This window comes from Hibiscus syriacus, unplaced genomic scaffold (assembly GCF_006381635.1).
Source record: "Hibiscus syriacus cultivar Baekdansim isolate YM2019G1 unplaced genomic scaffold, ASM638163v2 tig00110361_pilon, whole genome shotgun sequence".
Lineage (NCBI taxonomy): Eukaryota > Viridiplantae > Streptophyta > Magnoliopsida > Malvales > Malvaceae > Hibiscus > Hibiscus syriacus.
Genome location: NW_024062702.1, coordinates 131,576 through 153,593, shown reverse-complemented (window position 1 = coordinate 153,593; position 22,018 = coordinate 131,576). Strand labels below are relative to the sequence as shown.

The following is a 22,018-nucleotide window of genomic DNA, read 5'->3' as shown; positions in this document are numbered from 1 at the left end:
TCCTAAGACGTTTGATCTTTCTACCAGTCTGGTTCTCGATCATATTTTTCCATTTCAGGAAATTTTGAAGCACTTCATCTTTAGACTTCATCGGATACACCCAAACTCTTCTGGAAAAGTCATCTACAAAAGTTACAAAATAATAGTTTCCTCCCAAAGACAATGTCTTTGAAGGACCCCATACATCTGAGTGAATATAATCTATAATACCTTTTGTATTATGTATAGTGGTGCCAAACTTCACTCTCTTCTGCTTTCCCAGAACACAATGCTCGCAAAAGTTCAATTTGCAAGCCTTTGCACCTTTCAACAATCCTTTCTTTGCCAGAATTTGCAAGGATTTCTCTCCAGCATGTCCCAACCGCATATGCCACAACTGGGTTGCGTCCAAATCATCACCTCCGGAAGCTGCTGTAACTGCTCTAATAATTGTACTACCTTGGTAGTAATACAAATTATTTTTCTTGATGCCCTTCATCATCACAAGTGCGCCATATGTGACTTTTAAAACTCCATCTCTCATAGTGACTACTGAGCCTTTGGATTCTAAGGTTCCCAACGAGATGAGATTTTTCTTCAAACTGGGCACGTATCGGACATCCGTCAGAACTCTGGTTGATCCATCTTGATTCTTCAATCGAATTGAACATATCCCAATAGTTTAACAGGCATTGTCATTGCCCATATAAATAACTCATGCATTTAGTTCCACTATATCGGAGAACCACTCCCGATTAGGGGACATATGATAGGTGCAACCCGAATCTAATATCCACTCATCGGAATGGAATGTTGTTGATGAATCAACCAATGATATGTCAGAGTCATATGCATCATGCTCTGTAACACATGCATCTGGAGCAGCTTTTCCTTTCTTCTTCAGCTTCGGACAATCTTTCTTCCAATGGCCTTTCTCATGACAAAAGGCACATTCATCTTTTCCCAGTCTGGACTTCGACTTTGATCTCCCTCTCCACTTTGGCTTTTGACTTTTCGAGCGACCTCTTGCCACCATGGCCTCTGCTGCTTCGTACTTGCTCTCCTTCTTGGTTTTCTTCCTGAGTTCATAACTATACAAAGCAGCAGTTACATCTTTAAGGGTAACATTATCCTTACCATGAAGTAACGTTGTCTCAAGGTGCTCAAATTCATCTGGAAGATATGACAACAACATCAAAGACAAATCTTCATCTTTGAATGTTTCATCCATGCCCAATAAGTCTTCCACTAGCTCATTGAACGCAGTGATGTGTTCATTCATACTGGTGCCTGGTTGATAATCAAATCTAAACAATCTTTTCTTCATGTGGAGACGATTCTGAGAGCTTTTCTTCAGGAATTTTTCCTCCAAAGCTTTCCACATCTTACTTGCAGAAGTCTCATTCTTGTAGTCATACTTCTGCTCCCTGAAAAGACAAGATCGAATCGTGCTACACGCCAAACGAATTATTGTTCCCCATTCTTTCTCCTTCATATATTCGGGCTTTTCTTCCTCAATGGCGATGTCTAGACCTTGTTGGAATAAAGCGTCTAACACCTCGCCTTGCCACATGCCAAAATGACCGGATCCATCGAACTACTCCACCAAGAAATTTGCATTTGACATCACCCTCCTCACCGGTCCAGATGAAGAGCTTGATGTCTCAACTGATCCGTATTTTGGCATTTTAATTCTAACGAACAATATTCAATATCACGAACTGTATCTTTTCAGCAACGGAACCACCAGGATAACCTCAACCGAAGCTCTGATGCCAATTGTTGGGGAAAACGGGTTATTTCCCACACGAACGTAGTTTTAAAATTAACCTAAAATGTCAAGATTAAAACCACCAAAGGTTGCACAGCGGATAAACCTGTCAAACTATTGAATATTGAAACACAATGGAAAAGAACCGAATAAAAAATAATAAAGGAGAGAAAACACCAAATTTACGAGGTTCGACGAGAATATTGTCTACTCATCGGGCACCACACCGGATGATAACTTCACTATATCGCCAATATTACAACAAATGGAATTCTTTGGAATTCCCAAAGTGGGAGAATGAAGAATACAAGAGGAAGAGAGAACTTATTTTTGGGATAATTTCTAATGGAAATACTTAGGCCTATTTATAGTTAAGTTTCAAGAACAATATGTTCAAAGTTTGGCCACCTACCAAAGAATTTTCCAATGTGTACAAGTTAGCCACCAAATATGAAATTCACATGTTTAAAGTTTGGCCACCAACCAAGATGAAATTTCCAATAAGTTGGCCACCAACCAAGATGAAATTTTCAACTTGTCAACTTAATTTCTAGACAAATCTAACAATGAGGTATGCTAGCCAAATAGGTTTTTGGGTCCTTTTCTCATGTATATATACGTGCTCTGGCTGTCGTATATAGTTATCTTAGTAGCACTCATTATTCATAAACCCAGAATTTTCAAACAGAAGATTTAGAACTTCTTACATTGTATAAATTTCATACTACCATTACTTCAGAGATATAAAATTTCCATGAAATCTGCTGCTAACTTGTGTACTCTAGAGAACATAAAATATTTGTTTTTAAAAAATAGTGGTTGAATTTTCTCTGCTTTTTTCGGAGAAATCTCTATAAAAATATGAAGAGCTTGAAGAAGATGAAGGAAAATGAATACTCGACCTGCCACGGATAGAGGAAGATTTATTCAATTATATAGTTTGGTGTCCTAAGATATGGCACCCATGGAATTTTCTGTTTGATTGCATTGAAAGGCTCAACGTAAAAGAAGTACTAGCAAAGAACTGTTGTTATTCTTTAAGTTCTTAGATTTAAGGATTAGAAATGTCAGATATTCGATACCAAACCGTTGAGAGTTATATATTCAATGCATTCGGTTATTGTTCAATCATCGTAATAAATAAGAACAGTGATGAGAAATACTCCTATATAAAAGCATAAGGAAAATCTCATAGAACCCTGGGATCTATTAGTCTACCATTTTTATTTTCCATTCTCACTATTTAAGAAGTTCAGTTTCATCTTTCGTGACTTCCGATAACCTTCATTTGTTCTTTCATAGAATCCAAATAAATGTTTTCTGTTATCAACTGATTTTTTGTTTTGCATCCCCTAACTTGAACGTAGATCAAATAACAGCCTCTGCAGATCGTTGTTCTTGACCTGCAATTTCTCTTAGGTAGCCCAATCATCAAATATCCCTTCCCCTTTTCGCTCATTTATTGTTATTGTTATTCTTTTCTTTCCATTATGGTGTACTTTTTTTAGTTCTTTATTAGATCTAATTACTTTTGTGGTCAGAGATTCAATCCATCGATCGATTAAATTTGGGCAAAAAAATGGGAGGGGGAGAGCATGGGCAAGGGCATGGACCATGGAGCTGAGGATTTCAGGAAGAAGGTGTGGAGCATGTCCGGAGGTCCATACTGCCTCCCCAAGCACTGGCGTCGCAACACTGCCTTTGCCATGTTCGGCGTCTTCCTCATCTGCATCCCTATTGCCGTGAAATCAACCGAGCTCGAGGTTTATTAATCCTACCTCCCCCGCTGTTCTATCTTTATTACTGTTTTTAATCGCTATTTAGAAATAAAACCTCTGTTAGCACTAACTAATTGAAATTGTTGGCTCTAAGTTTAAAGCATTTTGAGATGATTCGAACTTTTATAAAGTGTTCATGCTAAGTCTTTGGTTATGGATGTGGTCAATCATGTAGTCAGGGACGAAGCCAGGAAAAAATGCCCGGGGGGGGGGGAATTAAAAAAAAATTCAAAGACCAAAATACATTTTTAACATTGTATTAATTTAGTTTTACCGTTTTTGAATGGATTAAATTCTAGGGTTATCATTTTAGTGGGGGGATATAATTTTACCATATAATACTTTAAAAAGTTACAATTTTGAAGGGACTAAATAACAACTCTACCGGTTATGGTTGATATAAAATTTAGGTAAAAGCTTGAGATTTGATATGTAAACAACGATAGAAGTGGATATGAAGGTCAATCATGATAATCCCTTTTGAATAAGGCTATCAGTTATCTGTGTGATCGTTCAAACATTTAGTTGACTGTTTTTGTTAAATTTTGTCTTGAAAAATAGTTTTGATGTTCATTAAATTTTCTCTCGGTTTCATCATAACCCATAAATGATGTCGAGAAGCTCGAGTTTTTCTCGTAGCTGCTAGATTGACAATTATTCTTGAATGAATAGCAATAGACCTAATGCTTCCCGGTTTTATATGATTATATGATTTATGGCTTCGTGTTGTCTCATCCGATATCCACAAGTCGGCTTCCTCAATGACATTTACTCTGCATGCTTGTATGTTAGAAGTAGACTATATCTACGCCTTCCAAGATGATCAATTTGTCATTGGCAGAATGTTATGTTGTTTCTTCATCAAATTATTGAATGAAATGCCCATATTCATATTGCTTTAGTATGCACTTTTTATCTCCTTAAGTGGTCCTATGGTCTCAGCTGATCAAACTAGTTTGTGTAGAAATTAGATGTATAGAGCAATGAGTCGCTTTGAAACTTTAACTAAATCGGGTGATTTCTTCTGAACATGCATGTCTTTATTTATCCCCATACCTTGTATTACCATATCAATATGTCATTTTTGTTGCAGCAACGGCCTCATGAGCCTGTTCGTCCGATTTCTTCACAGCTCTGGTGCAAGAACTTCGGGAACAAAGATTATTGAAGTTTGGCTGGGGCCGTTGATGAAAGTACCAATGGCGCTTCAAACCAGCATGAGTTTGGCCCAGTTTAGCAAACATGTACTTGTTTATTTGCAGTGGATTTGATAACTTTATCAATAAGTTGTGTTGAGCTTGTTTTGGTTTCACTGTGATATCGACAAATCTTGAAGTTAGCTGATTGTAAGTTCTGATGTTTTTGTTAATATCATTACAATCACGTTTCAGTTGTTTTTGGATTATTTGGTCCCGTCAAGATTCCCAGAAGTTACAGATTAAATAAAATGAGTTGGGATTACCAGAAGTTCTCACATCAGAGAGAACATTTTATTTATTTATTCGTCACATCTTAAAGCATCCACTTTGTCGATGCAGATGCACATCTCACACTACTGTCTCTTATTGTTTTGCATTGATTAGTTAGCTCGTGTCGAAGAAATTTGATCTTTAGTCTTGTTGAGTTGTTCCTTTGCATCTAAAATATTCAAAGATACGCATGAACATTAAAAAAAACAAAAATCAGGAAAACTGAAATAACCATTCTACTAGTAGACTAATGGATCATTTTTCGAAGGATAAATTATGAATGCTGCGCATATATCTTAAGAGAGGGGGTAGGATCCATTTCATGACTAATTTTTTTTACTCTACATCTTTTCAGATAGTTGAATGAATAGAAATAAATGAATAGTATCGTTTAGACGATTATTAGTATACCGTTTCTATTATTATATATGCATGCCCATCTCGTCCAAAGCTTCAATTTATTTTTGAATGGTGCCATACTTCTTGTCATAGGGCCTGCAATTAAACCTGGAACCAAGTGGAAAAGCTAAATATTAATGGCATAATGCAGAAAGCCAAAAATGTGTCTTACTCATCCAAACATTGAATAAGCTCTGTTTGTCCATACCATATAATAGAATCAGTGAAAACAAATTTTCTTTAAAAGAACGTACTTGTAATTTTTGATAAGTATTCAGCGAATAAAAAACCATTACACTAGATAACAAACATTAAATTTCATTTAAGCAGAGTAGAGTAGACGCATTACTTGAACTACAGTTTACCTTAAAAATCATTAGAACTGGAATTGGGTGGGGTGCGCCAGGCCTAAGCAATAGTGCAACACTTGGGCAACGCTCGAGGGCACCAGTAGCAAGCTACTGTAGTGAGCCCTCCCCCTCAAAAAATAAATTTAATATCGTGTGGGCCATTGACCCACGTATCAGATATTAAACTGATAAGAACAGATACTACACTTGATCTTAGCCAAAAGGCCGAGAAAGGTATGAGTTCTCCAGTCCAACCCGGCTTCTTTTAAATGCACCTTCTGGCCTCGTTTCTTTATATTCTAAAGATGTGGGATAGGACAATACAATATATTCAGCGCCCTCGTTGTAAGTGAATTGCTCCCGGGAACTAAAGGCTGAACGGAACAGAACACCTTTGATTTTACAGGCAATTCATTGGAGATGATCTTTCTCCTTCTATTCATCCCCCCACAAATCTCCGTCTTCCATTTCTGGTTTCATCTTTTTTCTTCATGTCTATATGATCTTAAAAATAACAGCTAAAAACACAATATTTGAAATCGATCTCTTTGCTTTTAAGATTCACAGTTTAACTTAAACATGAGATTCGATATTAAAGATGTATGCCTGTGCTTTTGTTTCACTGTTTTAACTCGAGATTTCCGATATCCCGTCAAAAAATCCCAGTCAGAAAATTTCAGTTTATCCCCACCTTTTCTCTGGTTCTAAATTTCCATTTCTTATCATAAGAGTGTGGCTTTTATGTTTTTCAATTTTAAAGCTTTGTAATTTTGATGGCAGGAGGAGGAAAATTAATAAACTTCAATGGCTGTCAGAAAACCTGGTTTGATTGCTTTATTTGATGTTGATGGAACTCTTACAGCTCCAAGAAAGGTACTTAATCTCCTCCTTAATCCCCTAAATTTTGGTGATATGATTTTTGGGTTTTTGAATTTAAGTGGAGCTCTTGGCATTGTATTTTCTTCATTTCTTCTTTACCGTTGAGTGTATCATTGATTTGGAATGGTAAATAGGTGGCTACTCCCAAGATGTTAGAGTTCATGAAGGAACTGAAGAAGGTAAATATTGTAATTTTAGAAAGAAAAAAAAAAGACATTTTTGGAAGGGAATTTATCATGTTTTATTTCAATTGTAGGCTGTTACTGTTGGAGTAGTGGGTGGATCTGACCTCGCTAAAATATCTGAGCAACTCGGGGAATCAGGTTTTCTTCAGCTCTAGACATTGTACTTGTAACTATGAAATGTTGTTCTTTCATTGTTTCTCTATGTTTGTTAACCATAGTTTACATTTTCGATGTAGTTGTTGTTAATGACTATGATTATGTATTTTCTGAAAATGGGCTTGTTGCTCATAAAGATGGAAAACTCATCGGCACCGAAGTATAACTCACAGCATGCAATGTCTCGGTCCATTTAAGGTGATCTACATTTCTCTAACGAGTCTCTTTTTCCGGTTTCCAGAGCTTGAAATCGTTCTTGGGAGAAGAAAAGCTTAAGATTAGATTTCCCCCCTTCTTAGATGTGATCATATCCTATTGAAGATCTATAAAGGATTGCATAATGAAAAATCTCAGGATATACTGTTGTTAGGATGCCATTGACTTCTATTAGCAATTTATGATTAGTGCTTCTGATGTCTACCTAAATGTCCGATTAACGATGATATCGAGAACCCCTTCTATCTTTATGCTCTTCTTTATCAAAATTGAATGTGGGATGACTAGAGTATCCGATTTTCACATAGTTCAAGTGCTGTTTGAATGATAGGTCAAAATACTGCATCTGCAGAGAATATATTGACGTATGTTCTCAAGTATTTGCTCATAGATTGCAAATGATTGTGCAGGAATTTATAAACTTTACACTGCATTATATTGCTGACTTGCATATCCCAATAAAAAGGCGAGGAAGAACGAAGTTCATATCTAAGTCTAGTTGAACTCCATGCATTTTCTTTTTATCATTTGTGCTAAATAACACCAGCCCTTTATCAACTTTTTGTTTAGGGGCACATTCATAGAATTCCGAAGTGGGATGCTTAATGTATCTCCAATTGGGCGAAAATGCAGCCAAGAGGAAAGGGATGAATTTGAAATGTATGACAAGGTAAATATACCGTATGGAACTTGTAGTTTTATAGTGTAGATCTTATAGATGTATGCTTACACAAATACAAACGCTTTGCTTCCAGGTTCACAACATCCACCCGAAAATGGTTTCGGTGCTTAGAGATAAGTTTTCTCACCTCAACTTGACATTCTCAATTGGGGGACAAATAAGCTTTGACGTGAGCAACACATACGATTTGCAGTTAAACATATTTGAGTACTGGTTCATTGAATTGATCATTGCTGCGTTTTTCTCATAACAGGTTTTCCTACTGAGTTGGGACAAAACATACTGCTTGAGATACCTTGAAGAATTTAAAGAGATTCATTTCTTTGGTGACAAAACTTACAAGGTTGGTTTCTTATTCGATTCAAATCTTACGATCACCATGCTCTGCAGTTCAGACCACATAGATATACTGTCATCACCCTTTGGTCATCGGCTTTCTTTCAATCTATACCTTAATTATGTTCACATAAGTTTATGTGCTTTCATGTGGCCTAACGATATTGCCTCGGTGTTTTGTGATCAGGGGGGAACGATCATGAAATTTATGAATCAGATAGAACAGTAGGACACACAGGCCAGTTATGCATTGAAAGTCCACATTACTCTAAAACACAGCAAAATTTTCCAAAACATTTATGCCAATGAAAGCTTCAGGCTTATTATTACTATTTTTGCAGTTGCCAACCCTGTGGATACAGCGGAGCAGTGCAAAGCACTCTTTATGAGCAACCCTTGAACAGCTGAAACTTTGCTCTTTGATATACCCATTTTCCGTACCCTGTGTTGGCTATCAATGTATGTGATTTCATGAGTCACGGTTAAAGTTTGCAAGGAATTACCAACGAGGTTGGTTCAAGTGATAAGTAATTTGATATTGCTTAAGTAAATTCTCGAGTTCGAGCCTTTGTGTATACAGCAAATCGACTCACCCATTAAAATCAAGTATGCAACCTGGGTCGGTCTAAATTAATCAAAGTGAAACCTTAGAACCGGAGGATAACAAAAAAAAGAAAAGTTTGCAAGGAATTGTTTTATCGCCATTCTTTTACTACAAATAAAATCTTTGAGGGAGCCATATTTACTTTTGGGTTTCTGCGATTTAATAATTTATTTACCAAAAGACGAACCATAAAAATGAAGGAATTTTTTTTACTGATGAATTCGGAAAATAGTAATGAATGGTACATTTATATTTGTTTTATTACATAAATTATATTTTCTTTAAAATTGAAATTTTTATACGCAATTGCAACCAAAGAAAGGTTCGTTAAAAAAAACAAAGTTTAAATGCCCCATTGCCTCCTTACTATATTATTTGTAAGTATTTTTGGGACGTTTTGCCTCCTAAAGTTTAAAGCGTTATCTCGTTTGTCATAAATTGTTAATTTCGTCAAAAACATCATGGGTAAAATACATATTCAGTCACTCAATTATTTTTATGGTTCTGTTTCCGTCACTTAATTATTTTTTCTTTCAAAATAATCATTAAACTTAAGTTTCTATTCCATTTTAGCCACCTAATTTAATTGCACGTCTTCTTCTTCTTCTCTCTTTCTGGTTTTTCCCCTTTTGTTTAATCTAAACAAGGTTTAGATTACTTCAAACTCCGAAAAAAAAAACTAGCGGCCACTGCATAAGTTTCAAAACCTGAAGTTGAATGTTTACGGAACAGGTGGATGAAGAAATGAAATTTGGTAAAATAGACTTCTTTTATGATAGGGGAGAAGTGAGAACTGCTTGCAGGCCTCTTGAAAGGTTCCGCCATTGATGATACCTCCGCCATGGAAGCAGTTTCAAAGTGTCCAAAAATCTTGAGGAAGACAGGCTAGAATTTTCCCCAGAATTCTTCAACTTTTACATGAAATAAATACCCTTTGGGTTTTCCTCTTTGTTCATTCATTTGCAGATTGCTTGTTTTTATTTTATTTGAATATGTATGTTGCTTAAATAAGCAAGTTCCATTGGCTTGAAACAAAAGCTTCTTTTTATGTTGTGTTTAAATGAATCCATTCAACTAAAAAATAACGAAGAAATAATTTTACACCAGTGAGTGTCTTCAAGTAAAGCCTGCAAGCACCATATCATCGATATAGACGAGGATAATAATTAACTCATCAACAGATCCTTTGGTAAATAACTAATCAACCTGAGAAGAGAACGTTCAAGAAATTTAGCTTCAGAGGCGTTGATTTGGATGCTCTCCTTGATATGTCCACCGATGAGCTTGTCAAGCTCTTCCCCCCTGCTCGTGCTCGTAGAAGGTTCCAAAGGGGTCTCAAGAGAAAACCGATGGCTTTAATTAAGAAACTCCGGAAGGCGAAAAGGGATGCCCCAGCAGGTGAGAAACTAGAACCAGTGAGAACCCACTTGCGGAACATGGTAATTATACCCAAAATGATTGGAAGCATAACTGGTGTGTACAATGGAAAGACATTTAACCAGGTTGAAGTCAAGCCTAAAATGATTAGCCATTACCTTGCGGAATTTTCCATTTCGTACAAGCCAGTTAAGCATGGTAAACCTGGTATCGCTTTAGATTAGTAATTTTTAAGTATGTCTTTCATTAATTTTTAGTGTTTAAACGTGTCAAGATCAAATATTACGTTTTCTTTAATAAATTCTTATATCTTAAAAATTTTAAAAATAAATTAGAATTGAATTTGATGACTAAAATGGTATAAAAACTTAAGTTTAGTGATGATTATGAAAAATAAAATAGTTGGACGACTAAAATAGGATCGTGAGAATAGTTGAGTGACTAAATATATAATTTACCCATGATATTTTTAACATAGTTAACGGTTTAGGGCAAACGGGATAACGATTTAAAATTCAAGGGGCAAAACATCCTGAAAAATACTTTAAGGGACAATTCGGTACAAATGATGTAGCTCAGGGGGCAATGGAGCACTTAAGCCTTAAAAAAGTTCTAATGTTTGATTAACTAGTTATTTTTGTTGGTAATACAAAGATATTTATATTGGGTATGAACCATTTGGCGTTGTCTCATTCGATTCATATGTATTTTTTTTAAACAAGACCTTCCTGATAAAATATTATTTATCAGAGTTTATTTTACCATTTATAGCCGTTACAAAATATTTAATATATTTTATGGCCATTAAAATAATATTTATGACAATTAATTATTTTGTATCTGCTATTTGGTATTTTACCATTTACCCCTATATTGAATCATAAATGGATGTGGATGTTTAATTTTTTTTATTTCGTATGCAGTTCAAGAAAAATCATCCTTAAACAAATTGTTTGTTTTAGAAACACCCTTCTTGGTTTTTATAAACCTATTCAGAGTATCTTTTTGAGTTTTGAGAGAAGAGTAATACCATTAAGTCCACTCCATCTTTCGGGTGCACGAAATTTGGAGAGTCATGCTAACTTCAGGAGGTCATTCGTCCATTATAAAGATTACACACATCGAGACGAATTCGCTTCTAAGGCAGTGATTAATACCATAATACGGTTAACCGGTTCTTTGTTTAAATTATTTTATTTAATATTTTACCATTTTGAAGGGACTAAATAACAATTCTACTGATTATGGTTGATACTCTTACTCAAGTCTGAATAACATAAGCTTTAAAATTTCGGTAAAAGATTGAAATTTGATATGTAAACAATGATAGAAGTTGATATGAAGGTCAGTCATGATAATCCCTTTTGAATAAGGCTATCAGCTATCTGCGTGATCGTTCAAACATTTAGTTGACTGTTTTTGTTAAATTTTGTCTTGAAACATAGTTTTGATGTTCATTAAATTTTCTCTCGGTTTCATCATAACCCATAGATGATGCTGAGTTTTTCTCGTAGCTGCTACTAGATTGACAATTATTCTTGAATGAATAGCAATAGACCTAATGCTTCCCGGTTTACATGATTATATGATTTATGGCTTCGTATTGTCTCATCCGATATCCACAAGTTGGCTTCCTCAATGACATTTACTCTGCGTGCTTCTATGTTAGAAGTTAAACTATCTCAATGCCTTCCGAGATGATCAATTTGTCATTGGCAGAATGTTATGCTGTTTCTTCATCAAATTATTGAATGAAATGCCCATATTCATATTGCTTTAATATGCACTTTTTATCTCCTTCAGGGGTCCTCTGGTCTCAGCTGAAATAACCATTCTACTAGTGGACTAATGGATCATTTTTCAAAGGATAAATCATGAATGCTGCGGATATATCTTAAGAGAGAGGGGGTAGGATCCATTTCATGACTAAATTTTTTTAGTCTACATCTTTTCAGATCATTGAATGAATAATTTATTCTACATCTTTTCAATGAATAGAAATAAATAAATAGTATAGTTTAGTCAATCTATATCTTTTCAGATCGTTAAATGAATAATTTATTCATCTTTTCAATGGAAAAAAAATGAATAGTTTAGTCGATCATATCGTTGAAAGAAATAGACGATTTTATAAGTATACCGTTTCTATTATTATATTGCATATGCCCATCTCGTCCAAAGCTTCAATTTATTTTTGTATGGTGCCATACTTCTTGTCATAGGGCCTGGCAATTAAACCTGGAACCGAGAGAAAAAGCTAAATATTAATGGCAAAATGCAGAAAGCAAAAATGTTTCGCTCCTTATTCAATCAAACTTTGAATAAGCTCTCTTAATGTCCATGCCTTGGATAATAGAACCAGTTACATGAAACAATGAACAACAAAATTTCTTTAAATGAATGTATATTAAATTTCATTAAAGTTTAACTCAAAAAGCATTTGAACTGTAATTGGGTAGGGTGCGCCAGGCCCGAGCAATAGTGCAACACTTGGGCGACGCTCGAGAACCCTAGTAGCAAGCTACTGTGATGGGTTCTCCCCCTCAAAAAATAAATTTAATATCGTGTGAGCCATTGGCCCACGTATCAGATATTAAACTGATAAGAACAGATACTACACTTGATCTTAGCCAAAAGGCCGAGAAAGGTATGAGCTTTCCAATCCAACCCGGCCTCTTTTAAATGCACCTTCTGGCCTCGTTTCTTTATATTCTAAAGATGTGGGATAGGACAATACAATATATTTAGCACCCTCGTTGTTAGTGAATTGCTCCCGGGAACAGAACAGAATACCTTTGATTTTACAGGCAATTCATCGGAGATAATCTTTCTCCTTGTATTCATCCCCCCATAAATCTCCGTCTTCCATTTCTGGTTTCATCTTTTTTTCATGGCTATATGATCTTAAAAATAACAGATACAAACACAAGATTTGAAATCGATCTCGTTGCTTTTAAGATTCACACTTTAACTTAAACATGAGATTCGATATTAAAGATGTATGACTGTGCTTTTGTTTCACTGTTTTAACTCGAGATTTCCGATATCCCGTCAAAAAATCCAAGTCAGAAAATTTCAGTTAATCCCCACCTTTTCTCTGGTTCTAAATTTCCATTTCTTATCATAAGAGTGTGGCTTTTATGTTTTTCAATTTTAAAGCTTTGTAATTTTGATGGCAGGAGGAAAATTAATAAACTTCAATGGCTGTCAGAAAACCTGGTTTGATTGCTTTATTTGATGTTGATGGAACTCTTACAGCTCCAAGAAAGGTACTTAGTCCCTTAAATTTTGGTGATATGATTTTTGGGTTTTTGAATTTAAGTGGAGCTCTTGGCATTGTATTTTCTTCACCGTTGAGTGTATCATTGATTTGGAATGGTAAATAGGTGGCTACTCCCAAGATGTCAGAGTTCATGAAGGAACTGAAGAAGGTAAATTTTGTAATTTTAGAAAAAAAAATGACAATTTTGGAAGGGAATTTATCATGTTTTATTTGCAATTGTAGGTTGTTACTGTTGGAGTAGTGGGTGGATCTGACCTCACTAAAATATCTGAGCAACTTGGGAAATCAGGTTTGCTTCAGCTCTAGACATTGTACTTGTAACCATGAAATGTTGTTCTTTTCATTGTCTCTCTATGTTTGTTAACCATGGTTTACATTTTCGATGTAGTTGTCGAAGTGTTATCGAAGAAATAATTTTACATCAGTGAGTGTCTTGAAGTAAAGCCTGCAAGCACTATATCATCGATATAGACGGGGGGAAAAAGAATCGGCCATTTTAGATTTAGCCAACTTCCAGTCAACAAGAACACAGCATCAAATAACTTCTCCTCATCCATCGCACAGTTATTAAATATAATAACATTCCTGTTCAATCAAATAGACCAGATAAATCCAAAAAAACTCATAATCCAAATCGGTTTTACCTCCGTTTTAAGCGACTGCAGATGCCAGCATAACATTAGGGATTTAACGGATCCCTCTAAACAATCAAACAATGACAGAACAAATGATTGATGGATTCAACTTCACTAGAGCAGTAGGCACAAAAAATGTAATTTGAAACCTGTACCCCTCGTTTCGATAGTTCCCGCACAGTCGGAATTCGTTGTTGGATTACCTTCCAATCAAAGGCTTCTATTTTATATGGAGCAAGATTCGACCATACTAACTTACAAATCGGATCCATGGCTGCACCTTCACTTGCTACGACCAGACAGAACTCTTTGGATGAGTAGGAACCACTAGCCGCCCCTGCCCAATTTAGATGATCCTGTCCATTCTCACCCTCCACAGCACAGTTTAGAACATTCATAAAATTATCCATGATAGTCATTTCTCACTCGAAAAGAGGGGTCTTCTAAGCTCAATGTTCCAAGACCACGCACCACTTCTTATCGAACCAAACTCCTTAACTTTACCACTCTTCTTAATGACAACTCCAAAAATTCTTGGAAACGCTAATCTCAGGGAGGGGAACTCAGTCCAAGCATCCTCCCAAAAATCGACTCTACTGCCATCACCCACCACGCAATATAATTTGCTAGAAAAGGTATCGTCTCTTTTTAACAGGGGCGGATATATTTCTCCATATCTACGATAACTTGTGTTTTTGGATAGGTCTCCGCATCATCAGATTTGAATCAAAATCATATTTTGCATCGATCACATTTCTCCACAGACAAGAAGACTCATCACCGTATCTCCATAACCATTTATTTAGAAGAGCGCGATTCTCTATTCTTACATCACAAATACCCAGTCCTCCTAAGGCTTTAGGTTTGGTAATAGTATCCCATTTCACCCAATGAATTGACCTCTTTTTCGCAGCTCCCCAAATAAAGTTTGCCATACACTTGTTTAATGAATCCGCTACTGCTTCTGGTAAAAGGAAAAGGGAGAGATAATAGACTATTTTCTGAAACGTGAACTTCTAATGGGACTATACGAGAAGGGTTTTGAAAGACCATCTCCTATTCAGGAAGAGAGTATTCCCATTGCTTTATCTGGAAGTGATATTCTTGCTAGAGCCAAAAATGGAATTGGGAAGACTAGCATTTTGCATTCCTGCATTGGGAAAAATTGACTAAGATAACAATGTTATTCAAGGTTAGATACAATCCACGAATTTTTGTTTTTTAGAAAATTGTGTGCTTCTTTATCATCAACTATAGGCATAGCTAAATGGTAGTGGGTACTGCAAGTAGGATTTTTTTTCTATTTCAATTGTCTATTGCTCTTCTAGTTGCTTGATTCTTGTCAATCCAATATTGATTAGTCCTAGTGCCATTTTTTCATCAGTGCAATAATAAATTTTCTCATCTCTCTTAGTTTGTGATACGAGTCAATTTTACATCTCACTGTGTTTATTTCATGATTTTGCTTTCGCTAAAGAAGTTATCAGTGCCTAACTTGGTTTATGATTTTACACTAATTATCTGCTCGTTTTCTTGTTTGAACCGAATGCGTTTTATTTGCATAGTTGTTATACTTGTTCCAGCACGGGAACTTGCTCGTCAGACATCGCAAGTTTGCAAGGGGCTCGGGAAGCATTTACAAATTCAAGTCATGGTCACAACAGGAGGTACCAGTCTAAAGGATGATATTATGTGATTATATCGGCCAGTCCATTTACTGGTTGGAACCCCTGGAAGAATTCTAGACCTTACTAAAAGGGCGTTTGCATTTTGAAAAATTGTTCAATGCTTTCATGGATGAGGTAATTATTTGGTAGTTTCTCTCCGTATGTTGTTAAAAAGGGTATTGCGTGTAATAATTCTTACAAGTGTATTACAAAAGAAAACAAGATACTTGTGGATTGTTGAAAATATTTGAATCTATTCCTTGTCCTTTTTATCTTGATTTTAACTTTATAATCTGCCAAATCTGATTGTGTTTTTCATTTCTTTCAGGTAGATAAACTTTTTTCTCCGGAGTTCCAACCTTCTATAGAGCAACTGATACAATTTCTTCCCCCATATCGTCAAATTTTGATGTTTTCTGCTACATTTCCCGTTACTGTTAAGGACTTCAAAGACAGATACCTAAAATCACCTTATATTATAAATCTTATGGATGAGCTGACCCTGAAGGGTATTATTCAGTATTATGCAATGTCAAATTTTGGCATTGTACTTGTAACTATGAAATGTTGTTCTTTCATTGTTTCTCTTTGTTTGTTAACCATAGTTTACATTTTCGATGTAGTTGTTGTTAATGACTATGATTATGTATTTTCTGAAAATGGGCTTGTTGCTCATAAAGATGGAAAACTCATCGGCACCGAAGTATAACTCACAGCATGCAATGTCTCGGTCCATTTAAGGTGATCTACATTTCTCTAACGAGTCTCTTTTTCCGGTTTCCAGAGCTTGAAATCGTTCCTGGGAGAAGAAAAGCTTAAGATTAGATTTCCCCCTTCTTAGATGTGAGCATATCCTATTGAAGATCTATAAAGGATTGCATAATGAAAAATCTCAGGCTATACTGTTGTTATGATTAGTGCTTCTGATGTCTACCTAAATGTCCGATTAAGGATGATATTGAGAATCCCTTCTATCTTTATGCTCTTCTTTATCAAAATTGAATGTGGGATGACTAGAGTATCCGATTTGCACATAGTTCAAGTGCTGCTTGAATGATAGGTCAAAATACTGCATCTGAAGAGAATATATTGACGTATGTTCTCAAGTATTTGCTCATAGATTGCAAATGATTTTGCAGGAATTTATAAACTTTACACTGCATTATATTGCTGACTTGGTAAATTACATAATCAGTCACTCAATTTTGTTATGGTTCTATTTTCTTCACTTAATTATATTTTCTTTCAAATTAATCACTAAACTTAAGTTTCTATTCCATTTTTAGCCACCTAATTTAATTGTATGTCTTCTTCTTCTTCTTCTTCTTCTTCTCTCTTTCTGTTTTTTTTCCTTTTGTTTAATCTAAACAAGGTTTAGTTTACTTCAACCTCTGGAAAAAAAACCTAGCGGCCACTGCATAAGTTTCAAAACCTGAAGTTGAATGCTTACGGAACAGGTGGATGAAGAAATGAAAATTGGTAAAATATACTTCTTTTATGATAGGGGAGAACTGTTGCGGAAGACGCTATCGGATAGAGCAAAATCGCAACTGATAATTTGAGAAAATAAAAATGAAGATAAAAGAGACACAAAATTTACGTGGAAACCCCCTAAATAATATAAGGTAAAAACCACAGACAACGGTAGAAGAATTTCACTATGAGAAAATAGGAATTACAACTTCTCTCGATCTACCAAGGAGAAAACAATGATAATTCTCTCTTGATAAAAAGGAGAAAACAACTCTCAAGAAACTCTCTAAATTCTCTCTACTATTGGAAAAAAGCTAGAATGCTTTGGGATGGTTTTGAAGCTAAATGAGCTAGGGTATTTATAGTTGAAGCTTAAGGACTAATTTGTAAATACCCTAAATTACAATGACTAAAATTGAGATTTTACCATTCAACTTTTTCAACCAAACTTTCGGTGGAATTAAATGTTTTGTTTTTTTTCTTCAATTATCCACCGAAAGTGGCCATCAATTTGGCCACTTGATTTTTGTATTTTCAACAATCTCCCACTTGAAGATTTGATTGGAACAAACATATCTTCACACCATTCTTTGTACCTTGTACCTTCATGTTGCTTATGTCTCTGACAGGCCACAAGAGGATCGACACCAGGTAAATTTATCAACATTTATCGCATTTGTCATGAAATTTGCTATGTTGTCTTTGGTATGGATCTTCTGCATATCTACCGTTCCTTCTTCCACCTTTTCACGAATGAAATGGTATTGAACTCGTATGTGCTTTATCCTTGAATAAAATGATGGATTCCTTGCAAAATGCAAGGCGCTTTGACTGTCACAAAACAGAGAAACATACTCTTGATTGTTCCCAAGCTCCTTCAATAGCATCTTCAACCAAATTGCTTCTTTACTGGCTTGTGTAGCTGCTACATATTCTGCCTCTATTGTGGATGTAGCCACAACTGACTGCAATTTTGAAACCCAGCTTACAACTCCACCAGCAACTTTGAACACATATCCTGTTGTAGATTTGCTTTTATCCAAATCCCCTGCATAGTCAGAATCTACATAACCATTGATTAGTAAGTTTGATCCTCCGTAACATAATGCAACATTTGAGGTCCCTTTGATGTATCTAAGGATCCTCTTTACTGTATTCCAATGCTCTTTGCCTGGATTCGCCATGTATCAACTAACCACTCCCACTGCTGATGCATACGGTACTCGAGACATCTTCATCCTCTCTTCTTCACTACTAGGACTCATACTGGAGGATAATTTGAAGTTAATAGGAAGAGGGGTAGAAATTGGCTTACAATCTTGCATGTTGAATCGTGACAAGATCTTCTTCAAGTAATTCTTTTGTGAAAGCCAAAATTTCCTATTACTTCTGTCTCGGTGAATTTGCATCCCTAGAATCTTGTTTGTTGATCCCAAGTCCTTCATTTCAAATTCCCTAGCCAGTTGTGCCTTCAATTCTTCAATATGATCTTTGTTGGGTCCTGCAACCAACATGTCATCCACATACAACAGTAATATAACAAAATCGTTATCACCAGACCTCTTGAAATAAGCACAAGGGTCTGCATTAAGTCTGTTGTATCCAAGGCACATAATGAATGAATCAAATCTCTTATACCAATACCTCGGTGCCTGCTCTAGACCGTACAGAGATTTGTTCAACCTATAAACCAAGTTTTTCTTTTCTTTTTCTTCAAAACCTTCAGGCTGGAGCATGTAAATCTCTTCTTCAAGATTTCCATGAAGAAAAGCTGTTTTAACATCTAGCTGCTCTAGATGTAAGTTCAATGTAGCACACATTGCCAAAACTACTCGAACTGTTGTTAGTCGAACCACAAGAGAAAATATTTCTTTGAAATCAATACCTTCTTTTTGAGCATATCCTTTGACCACCAGTCTTGCACGATACCTCTCAACTTGATCATCACCATTTCGCTTGATTTTGAAGACCCATTTGTTACCAATTGGCTTCCTTCCTTGTGGTATTGGCACAAGGTCTCATGTATTATTTTTATGAAGGGCTTCAATTTTTTCTTGCATCGCCATCATCCACAATGAAGCATCTGAATTGTTTATTGCCTCCTCGTATGTTGATGGCTCACCGTCCTCTGTTAAAAGGCAGTATGCCATATTTCCTTCTATAACATAATCTGAGTGCCAATTGGGACATCTTCTCACACGATCTGATTGACGAGTTGTTGGAGCTTCAGAACTCTTTGGTTCTTGTTCATCATGTGCTTGTTCTGCTTCAGAAGAATCTCCTTTTTCAACCTCCTTTTCCAAATGTATCTATGTAGTCTCTGACTTTTCAGTGTTATCATCGTCTTCTGTTGAAAACATTTTTGATATTTCGATATAACAAATTAAGTTAAATGAATTTTAAGATTTTACAAATGATTTTACAAATTTATATTCGATTTAATTAACCGAGTATCAAATTATTACTCCAAGTTTTTCAAGATCAATTTTAATCCTTACTAAATGTGTAAAATTGTGATTTGTACTTAAACTATTTTTGAAACAATTTTCACAAAGTATTTTGAACCAAAAACAAGCCTTAAATCAATTATTCAAAGGCATGCACCGATGCATAAGTCCATGCATCGATGCATCGATGAATTAATTGAACATCGAATGCATTCCATGCACCGATGCACTCTCCATGCATCGATGTACTCTGAATATTTTCAAAACATCGAATGCATTTGATGCATCGATGCACAAGCCATGCATCAATGCACCAGGCTATTTTTCAAACATCGAATGCATTTCATGCATCGATGCACACTTGGTGCACCGATGCATCAAGTGTTCCAGCGGTCAAAATATTTGAATTTTACACTGATGCACCGATGCATTCTCCATCATGCATCGATGCATGAGACGCTCCACCCAGAAAATTAATTGTTTTCACACAATAACGGCTCTATTGACTCCACTAATTATCACCAACGTTCAGAATTAATTCAAGGAGTATTTAAACAAGTTTAGAAGCCATTGATCAACAACAAGAAACATCAAGCAACTAGAATCAAGAGAGAATCAAAGAAAAAGCATCAAACCTCAAGTTTGAGCATTTCAAGCCTATTTTTCATCCAATATTCATTTGCTTTCAAGAACACTTTTATACTCAATTGTATTTATCTTTGAGTGTTCTTTTCTTTGTTCTAGAATTGTGCAAACATCTTACCTTGTGAGGTTTTCTTGTAAGTTTGCAAATTTGTAATCTTCTCTTTGGGAAAAAGAGTGTTCTCAAGAGTTGGGGTATACTCTTGAGGGATTTTGTAAGGTTATCTCTTTGGCCTCAAAAGAAAGAATAAATTAGTGAATTTGTTGGAAAATCCTTAGTGTGGATAGCTAAGGTAGTGGACGTAGACTTTGATTGAGAAAGTCGAACCACTCTAAATCGCTGTGCAAATCTTTTCAATTTTCTGCAAAAGCTTCCACGAAATTTTTAATTGCCAATTCACCCCCTCTTGGCTAATTCCGTCGATCGATTAACTCAACAATTGGTATCAGAGCCTAACTCATTTGAAGGTTTAATCGCCTCTTGAGTCGATTCGGGAAGAGTTATATCGATTATCAAAGTCATCAATGGCCTCCGCTTCAAACTTCGACTCCGGTCTCGATTCGATGCCCGTCAACAAGCCTCCTTTCTTCAATGGGGCTAATTATGCATATTGGAAGAATAGAATGATGTACTTCATTCAAGCAAGTGACAGGGAGCATGGAATGCCGTAGAAGAAGGATACATCAAGCCTCTCACTCATCCAAGGTTGTGGAGTGAAGGAGACACAAGAATGTTCTAGCTCAACTCCAAAGCCATCCATATTATTTTTTGTGCTCTTGGACCAGATGAATACGGAAGAGTTTCATCGTGTACAACCGCCAAAGAAATATGGGACAAGTTTCAAGTCACACATGAAGGTACATATGAGGTAAAGAAATCAAAAATTAGTATTCTAACACATAGCTATGAAAATTTCAAGATGAAACCAAATGAAGACATCAAAGCTATGACGGATAGATTTTCAACGATTGTCAATGGTCTTAAATCGTATGGAGAGATCATCTCAAATGAAAAGCTTGTGAGGAAGTTAGTCTACTCCCTCCCAAAATCATGGCAATCAAAGAAGACGGCAATCATCGAGTCTAAAGACCTATCATCCTTAACTCTTGAAGAACTTATCGGTTCACTCCTAACTCATGAGATGATGCTTGAAGATGAGGTGGACCTTGATAAAGTTGAAGAGACACCAAAGGAGAAGGAGAAGAAGAAAAACATTGGAGTTGCTCTTAAATCCACAAAAGATGAGAGTGATTCTAATAATGATGATGATGACGAGGAAATGGCATTATTTGCCAAACGGTTCACAAAAATGATGAGACCTTACCGAGGAAGAAAAATCAAACGAAACGAAGGCCTCAAAATGAACCAAAAGAGAAGGACCCAATCATTTGCTATGAATGCAAAAAGCCGGGGCATGTCAAATATGATTGCCCACAATTGAAGAAAAAGGGTCAATCAAAGAATAAGCAAAAGGCTCATGTGGCTACATGGAGCGATGAAGAAAGTTCCGATGAAGAGGAACAAGAAGTAGCAAACTTGTGCTTGATGGCATTCGGGGAAGATTCTAAGGTAACCTCTAACTCATCCGATTTTGATGATTTATCTTATGATGAGTTATTTGAGGAGTACAATGGGTTGGCTTCGGATTATGAGAAATTGTTTTTAAAATATAAAAATGATGTTTCAAAA

General features: G+C 35.8%; 1 protein-coding gene, 1 long non-coding RNA gene, 2 other non-coding genes and 2 pseudogenes across 4 annotated transcripts; 3 read left to right on the top strand and 3 right to left on the bottom strand.

The window, feature by feature from the left end:
• Positions 1 to 1,741: 1,741 nt before the first annotated feature.
• On the top strand, positions 1,742 to 10,405 carry LOC120121195 (40S ribosomal protein S15-like; the record flags this gene model as incomplete). The annotated part of the gene is made up of 2 exons (XM_039140616.1): positions 1,742 to 1,774; positions 10,019 to 10,405. Coding segments are annotated over 2 exons (420 nt in total), but the record flags the coding sequence as incomplete, so codon positions are not given.
• Positions 4,785 to 6,055, bottom strand: LOC120121179. The gene is made up of 3 exons (XR_005515964.1): positions 5,762 to 6,055; positions 5,409 to 5,504; positions 4,785 to 5,166 (listed from the first exon to the last, which is right to left on the bottom strand). It is a non-coding gene; the product is annotated as an uncharacterized LOC120121179 (long non-coding RNA).
• LOC120121198 lies at positions 5,789 to 5,984 on the bottom strand. The gene has a single exon (XR_005515969.1). It is a non-coding gene; the product is annotated as a U2 spliceosomal RNA (small nuclear RNA).
• On the top strand, positions 6,344 to 8,600 carry LOC120121169 (annotated as a pseudogene).
• A 2,231-nt stretch (positions 10,406 to 12,636) lies between the features above and the next one.
• Positions 12,637 to 12,832, bottom strand: LOC120121197. The gene has a single exon (XR_005515968.1). It is a non-coding gene; the product is annotated as a U2 spliceosomal RNA (small nuclear RNA).
• Positions 12,833 to 14,614: 1,782 nt separating this feature from the next.
• LOC120121194 lies at positions 14,615 to 16,607 on the top strand (annotated as a pseudogene).
• Positions 16,608 to 22,018: the final 5,411 nt, after the last annotated feature.